This window comes from Oncorhynchus gorbuscha, linkage group LG11, assembly GCF_021184085.1.
Source record: "Oncorhynchus gorbuscha isolate QuinsamMale2020 ecotype Even-year linkage group LG11, OgorEven_v1.0, whole genome shotgun sequence".
Classification (NCBI taxonomy): domain Eukaryota; kingdom Metazoa; phylum Chordata; class Actinopteri; order Salmoniformes; family Salmonidae; genus Oncorhynchus; species Oncorhynchus gorbuscha.
Genome location: NC_060183.1, coordinates 31,894,977 through 31,904,620, shown reverse-complemented (window position 1 = coordinate 31,904,620; position 9,644 = coordinate 31,894,977). Strand labels below are relative to the sequence as shown.

Genomic DNA, 9,644 nt, shown 5'->3' with positions numbered 1-9,644 from the left:
AAGTTACATGCTCTTATTTACTGTGTTTAATTGATATGGTTTTGATATGACTAATCATGCAAGTTAAAACGCATAAATATCTGATTAACTTGTTAAGTCCTAAATGCCACATTGTGAAGCACATGTTGAAATTGCATGAGATATAAAAGGACAAAAATGAAATCAAAGAGAGAGCGATACTATTTTCTTCACTATTGGTTATTCCATGCTCTTGATATATTTCGTAATTTGAGACTACACTAAATGCTAGAAAGCTCATTCTGCAATCAGTAGAACTTTGAGTGGGGCTGATTCTCAACTCTGTGTTACTTATTTTCAGGAAGTCATCCGTCTATTTCAGTGCCTCAGTCTCCGACACATCGGCTGTGTGTCATTGTTGGTAATGCCTCGGCAAATATACTGCAGGTTTCCATGGTAAAACTGAGGTTGCCTCGAATACTATTTCAGACACAACGAACAGCTTCTCACAACCCTAAAGATGTGTGACATGAGCTGTCTCATATCACATTATGACTTGCCCCAGCATTTGGCCAACATATGGCATTTGGCAGCTGCAGCCCACTTTTACTCCTGAACACACAAGGCCTTCAGATTTCTTTCATACACCACACAACATTTAAAGGAGATGAGATGTGTCAAAAACAAAACAGTGAGTAAACTTCACAAACAAAGATGTATAGGGTCAGAAAGTGGAAAGAAATTGAGGTCAGACAAGTCCAATGTTTTCATGCATATACAACCTTTGCCAAGACACCCACCTGACCCCATCCTGCCAAGCAAAGGCCATAGAAGGTCAAGAAAAGGTCAAGGATCATCACACAGTGCTGCCATGTCTGGATTGGATTTCTATGAGCAGGTTAGCCATGTTGCTCTTTCAGAACATTCTAACTGGGGAAACTCTGTGAACTCACAGCTGGTTCACAAGTTACACTTTATAATAACTGAACTAGTTACAGTTCATTATTTAGCCACTGTAAATGTTCATGAATATTTCTACATGTTTAAAATGCATCTTCATTCATTATAAATGTTATAAATGCTTATGAATTGTAATGCTCAAATGTTTACATGTAATGAAATACTTATTTCCTCATAGCGTATAAATTCTTATTCATGAAAGTTATTATTGGCATGCAAAATAAAGCAGGCTTATTGTGAGAGGTGAGCGGTTTATTGAGTATTTCAGAAGGAGGAAAAGGAATCTCACTTGAATAGACAGTACCAAAGTAGAATCACTCCTGATTCAAACTGGTAGGAGAATTCCTACATGCGGTTTCCATCCTTTGTGGTTTTTTACGACTTGTCATAAGTATCTCCGTTGAAAACTTTCTACATTGACAGACATAAAATATTTTCGCTCAAAGCCCTTGATTCTCTATCGTTGATAGTTTTATTCCAACCTGAATATTTGTCTACATTTATTCCCCAACCCTCTCATCCCATGGCCTCTCAGCTCTTTTCCCCTCTCTTCCAATGATTTTGCTTCATATTACCCTCTTTTTACTTCTATATGGTCCTGTGTGGCTCAGTTGGTAGGGCATGGTTTTTGCAACATAATGATGATCACCATATGGAAATGTGTACTCGCACTACTGTAAGTCGCTTTAGATAAAAGTGTTTGCTAAACGGCATTTACCACATCATTTAACGTGCACCCACTCTTATTTGTTCTCCTCACCATCCTTCTCCCCCTCTCACCACCTCCTGCTCATCGCCCATTTATTCCCTCTTTGCCCTTTCCCAGATTGCATGGGACGCCTAGCTGCATTACACTAGCATGTTTTATTTTTTTAATGTCACCGGCCTTCTCCGGTTGCTTGCCATTCTTTTTTTAGCCGGCGGCTGAAATGTGAGGGGTCACAATAGGAGGATAAAAAGTGTCCCAGGCGGACCAGGAGGTTGTCGCGAACTTTAGTCGGATCTTCTCCCCTCTCTTCTCCCAGCTCTCCTCCAACCCACCAAGGTAAATGAATCGAATCATATCTTAATAAGATGGAAATTCATTATTTTTTCCCCCCAAACACTTATATCTTACTAAGATATTTATCATATCTTTAATTAGAATAAAAGTATGTATATACATCTTTTTTAATCTAGGATAGCTCTGACTGCTTGTACTTTATATTGTGTGTGATATACAATTGAAAGAGCACTGCAAACATTGTATGCTGGCATTATAAAACGTATATGAAACTGCAAGAGCAAATGCATGAGTAGAATTTTCAGAAGCGTTGTTGTTATTATAGAATCAATGGTGCATCAATGCTAATCAACATTTTATGCATGCATTAGACACATCTCTAAGCTAAAAAACATTCATACGAGATGAATCTCTGAAATGCTCACTCAAGCTAGCATACCACAATGTTGCTTTGCTACATTAGGTATCATTATTTCTTTGCTTTACGCTAGCCTGCTTACACCAAAAAGTGGAAATGACTTACTAATTGCTTTTACTCACGCTGCACACTTTTAACTTAGCCTTTACTGTACTTAATTAACTGTACTGTACTACAGCTACAGCACATAATGTTATCTATATAGATCTGAGTTTGCGACTGAAGGAGACCCCACACATGCACACACAACATTTACATCACCACTCTGAGAGAAACACGAGGTGCTGTGGTAACAGCTGCCGTGTTCCAATGTTTATATTTAGTTTGACCTATTGGATTGAGTGGTACTGTGACAAGACAGGGTTGGATAAAGAAGGTGTAGTGTGAGTAGTGGAGGGGAGAGGAGGGGGGAGCAGCCAATGGAAAGGTCAGGGTTATCAGAGACTAGAAAATGGAAAAAGTCATTCACATGCCTATCATGGCTGTGGGGGTGGCTGCTGCAACAGATACCAGAGCTTAACATGCAGTAGGAAAGCAAGCAAATTATAGACAGAAAGGCAGACAGGAACAGTCACACAGCAATCTCAAATGGACAGACATACAGACAGGAAACATACAGACAGGACAGACATACAGACAGGCATGTTAAGCCTATATATTACAAGAGAGGAAGACAGACAAAAATAGTACATTCGAATAACGTACAGACAATCACCCAAACGGACAGATGCAAATACTTGGCACTTTCTTCATCGAGAGCTTACTTCCCTTTTCTTTGAACCTTTCCACATATTGTAATTTTACAGTGAAAGTAGTCTACACTCTTTTCACGTCACTGACTGCTTTTCATGAAATATACCTTTGTTTATTTTCTACTTATCTATTTCTGTATGCGCTTCTGTGTATCTCAAGCCCTCTCTCTCCCTCCTCAGAATTTTAAACATTGTCACCCCACTCTTTCTCTTCCTTCTGAAAAGAGTCAAAATGCCTCACTCATTCCCCTTCCTCACTCCTGATCAGAAGAAGGAGCTCAGTGACATCGCTCACAAGATTGTCGCCAAGGGCAAGGGAATCCTCGCCGCTGACGAGTCTACCGGTACGCAAAGCTGGCCAACAGAAACTGGTTGCACACACATTATTAAACACACACCTATGGAAAGAAAAGGCACCCATATTTTATGACATGCAAAGACATACTCATAATCAGATCAACTACATTGTCACAATGTACACAATGAGTGTTTTTTCACCTTATTATAACTTCTTCAAAACGTTTCATGAGAACCAACAAGTAATACCACACTTCAGCTTATAATGCTACATTCAAAATGCTACAACCGTTTCATAGTTCAGTTCATTTTATTTCATTCACAAGGCTAAGAACAATTGAACTACTGATTTGTGCAAATTCAGTTTAACCATAGAGATATAACATAATATTTGTTCTATTTCATTCTGTGAGTCTAACCCTCATTCCCTATCTCTCTTTCCCCCCAACAGGCAGCGTTGCCAAGCGCTTCCAGAGCATCAATGCTGAGAACACTGAAGAGAACAGGAGACTGTACCGTCAGCTCCTCTTCACCGCTGACGAGCGCGCCGGTCCTTGCATTGGTGGTGTCATCTTCTTCCACGAGACCCTGTACCAGAAGACCGATGCCGGCAAGACCTTCCCCGAGCATGTCAAGTCCAGAGGCTGGGTTGTAGGCATCAAGGTTGACAAAGGTGTTGTCCCCCTTGCTGGAACCAACGGAGAGACCACCACTCAGGGTAAGGAGGAAGAATAGGAAGAATCGATGGCATTCCCCACTAATGGGAATACAGTACAACAACATACAATCATTTGTTTATAAGATCAAAAATGATTATATATTCTTCCAACCTAGCTAAAATACTCAGTGGCCTAGTGACCTAATGGTTAGCGTGTCCTCCCTGAGATTGGAAGATTGTGAGTTCACTCCCTAGTTGGGTCATACTGAAGACTGTAAAAATGGGACCTATACATCTTCACTTGCCACTCAGCAATAAGGAGATAGCTTGGGGGAAAGGCTCTGCAATAGACTACTGTCCTGGGCATGTACTTGTACATCAAGCTGCCTTGAGATAGGTTCTGGTTTTCTTGTGCAAGGCTACTTACAAGATACCATACTTATTATCTCTATTTTCTCTCCCTGCCTCAATCCATTTCTCTGTCAGGTCTGGATGGCCTGTATGAGCGTTGCGCCCAGTACAAGAAGGACGGTTGTGACTTCGCCAAGTGGCGTTGTGTGCTGAAGATCACCTCCACCACCCCCTCCCGCCTGGCCATCATGGAGAATTGCAATGTCTTGGCTCGTTATGCCAGTATCTGCCAGATGGTAAGAATCACACAACCCTTTAAGGCCTCAGGGGTCTTTGTTAGTTCATTAGCTCAGGTAGTTAAAGCACATTGCCACCAATGGCAAAGTTGTGGGTTCAATTATCCTATGGCCCACAAGTTACCTTAGAATCATTGACTCTCTTGAAACATGTGGGTTAAACTTTCATGAAATAAGCAATTATAAATGTTTTAAATTCTTATAAATTCCTCAGAAATTATTACACTTTTATAAAATCACTGTATCAGAAAACGCAGGTAAGTGTAGAGCAGGGATGGGCATCTGGTGGCCCCCGGCAGTCAGAGTTTCAACTTACTCTTGCAAGTTAGAATAGTAAAATACACAAAGTGCAATTCTTTTATTTGGTTGTTCATCAGCAGTTTTTGTTATGTTAGTCACTGATAGTCAATTAGTCCATGTCAGCTAAATGTATTTAGATTGATGAGTTAATTTAGCAGCCAGCTATTTAAACGTGTTATCATGGTTGAATTACCGGCCGGGGGGCCCCCACTGTTTTTGTTAGTCAGTCTCACTCAGATATCCTATTAAAAATGGCTAAATCTTCTCCCCGCCCCAAAATGAGTAGAATTGCATTTAATTAGTTATAAAATTACAGAATCTTCTCTCCGCCCCATGGCAAAATGTATAGAAATGCATCAAACTTGCTTTAAAACAGCAACATTTTCTCTACACCCCATGGCAAAATGTGTAGAACTAAAACATTGTCTCTCCACTGTTAAGATAGGGGCCCATTAAAATGTTTTGCTCGCAGGCCAGCGAGCAACTGCAGACCCTCATGATGAGTTCAGATTTTTTGTGGCCCCCACCCACATCAAAGTTGCTAATCCATGCTGTAGAGGGATAGAGAGGATAGATAGGAGGAGAGCCACTCACGACTAAAGCTCTACTGTTTGGACTGTTAAATGTCAAGGTCAACAACATGCACCGTTGGCGAAAAGTCTATTTTAGTATTCATGACCTCTTCCTTCTTCTAGCACGGCATTGTCCCCATTGTTGAGCCCGAGATCCTCCCCGACGGTGACCACGACCTGAAGCGCACCCAGTACGTGACTGAGAAGGTCCTGGCCGCAATGTACAAGGCTCTGTCCGACCACCATGTCTACCTGGAGGGTACCCTCCTGAAGCCCAACATGGTCACTGCCGGACACTCCTGCTCACACAAGTATACCCACCAGGAGATCGCCATGGCCACCGTCACGGCCCTGCGCCGCACACCGTGCCCCCAGCAGTTCCTGGTGAATGGCCGACAACACACTGAATACAGCACAATATACAGCACGATACACATATACATTTCTAAACATCCACCTTCACCCTCTCACACTCGATGTTATGACACATTTTCACAAACACAAACTCACTCTCCATGAAAATGGCACTTTCAGTATGTAGTTACAATATTATATAATTTATTATTGTGTATATTTCACATACAATTATGTTGTATGTGAAATATACAATGTGTTGTATCTTCCTTAGGTAGGTTTTTACAAAAAAAAAAAAAACTCTCTTCTTCCCCTCTTCACCCACAGGCGTCACCTTCCTGTCCGGTGGCCAGTCTGAGGAGGAGGCATCCATCAACCTGAACGTCATGAACCAGTGTCCCCTGCACAGGCCATGGGCATTGACTTTTTCCTATGGCCGTGCCCTCCAGGCATCCGCCCTGAAGGCATGGGGTGGCAAACCTGCGAACGGCAAGGCTGCCCAGGAGGAGTTCATCAAGAGAGCTCTGGTATGAATAACCAAATATATTTTTCAATTTAAAAAAAAAATCGATTTTGCATATATTCCATGTGACTGTCATATTTTTAGCATTATATATAAAAAGATACAAAATATTGTCATATATTTTGCTCATATTTCAAATGTGATTATTTATGTCTGTACAGTGGCTACATGTTTATATTATAGACGTATAGGAAGCCACAATGTCAATTCCACATTTAGAAAATATCAGCAGAAAACAAGTTTATGTTGTTCTTATGTTGTTATTCTTTCCTTCCACAGGCCAACAGCCTGGCCTGCCAAGGCAAGTATGTCGCGTCCGGAGACAGCACCGCCGCTGGAGAATCACTGTTCGTGGCCAACCACGCTTATTAGGCATGGACACTTTACCAGCATCCCTCTCGTAACCCTCACACCATCTCCCTGTACCCGCCACCCTCCCCCACATGGGGAGTGCCATGTCTTATTCGGCACCTCCTAAGAAGCCGTCTCTACTCGACCCTCTGCAACATTACTCGTTTGGTACCTCAGCATGGAGAAAGAGAGAGAAACGGAAACCTTTCTTTGGGCTCTTGCTTCAGAGAGAAGATTACAAAAAAAATGTGTTCTGCCTCCATTCCCTCTCCCTACCATTTCACACCTTTTTTAAGGTGAAAAGATTCCCATCGTTGTGTTTTTACAAAACATGTAATATTATTCCTGGGTCTGTAACACCTAACTCAGTATAATGTTTGTAATGGAGCCATGGAATAAAGTATGTATCCACAATATGTCGCTTTGCTTCCTTCCTTATTGTATTTCAAAGTAACTGACAATTTACACAACATCATTGAACATCCTGCTCGGCGCAATGACTACTTCCTATTTATTTAGAATGTACTGTTGGAATGTTGATGTCGATACATATTACCATATAAAAAAAAGCAAGACGAGGGGAGACTGTTTAATGTTGACATTCCAACTCGAAGGCTTTTCTCAAGACCAGTATCACTGAACAATGCACTATAGCAAACAAGAAGGCAAATTCTTGCACATAAGGCATTTGTAAGAATTTATAATAGTAATAACAGCAATTACTGTAAATGTTATCAAGAATAGCCACCTGGTGATACCAGCAGCTAACAGAAAATAGAGAGCAAAGCAGTTGACCTCAACATGGGGCTGTTTTGAAAGTACAAATGAGACTAAAAAAATGGTGTATATTCTGTTGACTGCATACATTAATTGTGTTTCATCATAGTCATCTTCATAATAATAATAATAATAATCATCATCATCAAGATCTTCAAACTTGTAAACCTTTATCACACCAGATAAAGAGTAGCAAAACAGATAAATATGGACAAAGCAAGGCCAATTGAGCTACAGTAGACAAACACAGACAGAAAGTGCAAGAAAGAGAGGAATATTATAATTACATTCAGCTGTGGCCGAATTTTCCTTGAGCGGATGGTTGTACAGTGTAAATCGACTCAGAAATACATATATATTATTTGACAAAAACAGAATGATTTCAAACCTTGACTACAATGAGATACGATCACATATGCCTCTCTATTGAAGCATCGGAATACTTCGGAAAATATTCCTTGAATTGAAATAACTTTGATCTGATTTCCTGGTGGTTTTATAGTATTTTATGTCAAACAAGGAAAAATAATGAATAAATAAAACATTTTTGTTTTTTCCCAAAATAAAATCACCTGCGAGCCAAATTTGGCCCACGTGCCACCTATTGGGGAATCCTGTTATACAGCAAGAGAAAGGGGGAAAGCTAAATGGAGAGAGAGTGGAAAAGATTGGATAAAATATTGTTAGCGTTTCAACCCATCAGTTCAGCTGCTACTTGGAACTATTCAAACAAAGTGTTAAACTAAGCCATTTCCTCTTTATCAAGTTCCTCTTCTCAAACTGACATAGCCTTAAGACCTCAGAACTCAGACCTCTCCTTCCATTTGTGTGTTCATACGAGCATGACAATGGATTGGATAATACCCCTTTCATTCTACTTATCAGGTAGGCAAAATATATTTACTGCAACATTGCTGGAAATAATAATGTTCAGTCCATTGTCTGCCAATATTTGACTTTTTTGGGGGTCATTTTTGGTATCATCCAATGACATAAAACATGTACATTTGGAAAGAGGTTGGAAAATAAGTCAGGGAAGCTTCTTTAAATGCGTAGCAATTGGATACTTAATCCCAGATGATTGATTGTTTTCCCATACATAAATGCTTGATAGAGACTATTATACTTTTACACATACAACTTACTGTTATATATTTACAGTCTTAATTTTGTATCTCCACAGACTACATTTGTGCCAGTTTTTGCAGATCCATTGATATATTTTAGACATCCTGAGTTCTCACATGTCATTTTTCCCTCCACGTAAAAATACCTACAACTACTATTACCTCTACTACTACTACTACTACAGTAGTGACTTTTGGCTTGCTACACTACTACTAACGTCCTGTTTCCATAGAAATCTATCTCCATATAATGTGAGGGTGTAAGTAAATGCAAGCGTACATTTTATGTTGAAACCTTGTGGTAGAAAACTCTTATGAAGCCACAGGTTATTGCCTCCCTCAGACCATGTTGGGCTCTCTAGTTCTTTAATAGAGGGCCATACTAGTATTATTGAAAGTGTAGCATGCTTACTGCTAAGCTTTACACATTTTCTAAGCTTTACACATGATACTTAGTGTAATTATGAATCTGTCCATGATGCATAAATATCATCCCCTTTATCACATTCATAATTTATTGTAAGACTTGTTACAATATAAGCATTAATTACACTGCATGTGCTTGTTATATACAGTACAATGAACAACAATACAAACACAACATGTAAAGTATTGGTCCCATGTTTCATGAAATGGAATATAAGATCCCTGAAATGTTCCATACCCACAAAAAAAAGCATATTTGTCTCAAATGTGTTTACATCCCTGTTGGTGAGCATTTATCCTTTGCCAAGATAATCCATCCACCTGACAGGTGTGGCATATCAAGAAGATGATTAAACAGCATGATCAATACACAGGTGCACCTTGTGCTGGGGAGAATAAAAGGCCACTCTAAAATGTTTTTTTCACACAACACAATGCCACAGAATTCTCAAGTCTTGAGGGAATGTGCAGTTAGCAAGCTGACTGCAGGACTGTCCCCCAGAGCTGTTGCCCGAGAATTA

The 9,644-nt window shown here is 40.0% G+C and overlaps 2 protein-coding genes across 2 annotated transcripts in view; both read left to right on the top strand.

Annotated features, from left to right (window-relative positions):
• Positions 1-1,810: 1,810 nt before the first annotated feature.
• On the top strand, positions 1,811-7,209 carry LOC124048525 (fructose-bisphosphate aldolase A-like). The gene is given in 8 exon segments (XM_046369401.1): positions 1,811-1,963; positions 3,317-3,435; positions 3,840-4,106; positions 4,533-4,693; positions 5,689-5,925; positions 5,928-5,949; positions 6,247-6,446; positions 6,722-7,209. Coding segments are annotated over 7 exon segments (1,092 nt in total). The 5' UTR covers positions 1,811-1,963; positions 3,317-3,323; the 3' UTR covers positions 6,815-7,209.
• A 1,134-nt stretch (positions 7,210-8,343) lies between these two features.
• The window catches only part of LOC124048524 (integrin alpha-X-like), a 51,733-nt gene continuing 50,432 nt past the window's right edge, over positions 8,344-9,644 (top strand). The window contains exon 1 of the mRNA XM_046369398.1: positions 8,344-8,455. Coding sequence (XP_046225354.1) covers positions 8,413-8,455 — 43 coding nt within the window. The 5' untranslated portion in view covers positions 8,344-8,412. The remainder of the gene's footprint in view (positions 8,456-9,644) is intronic.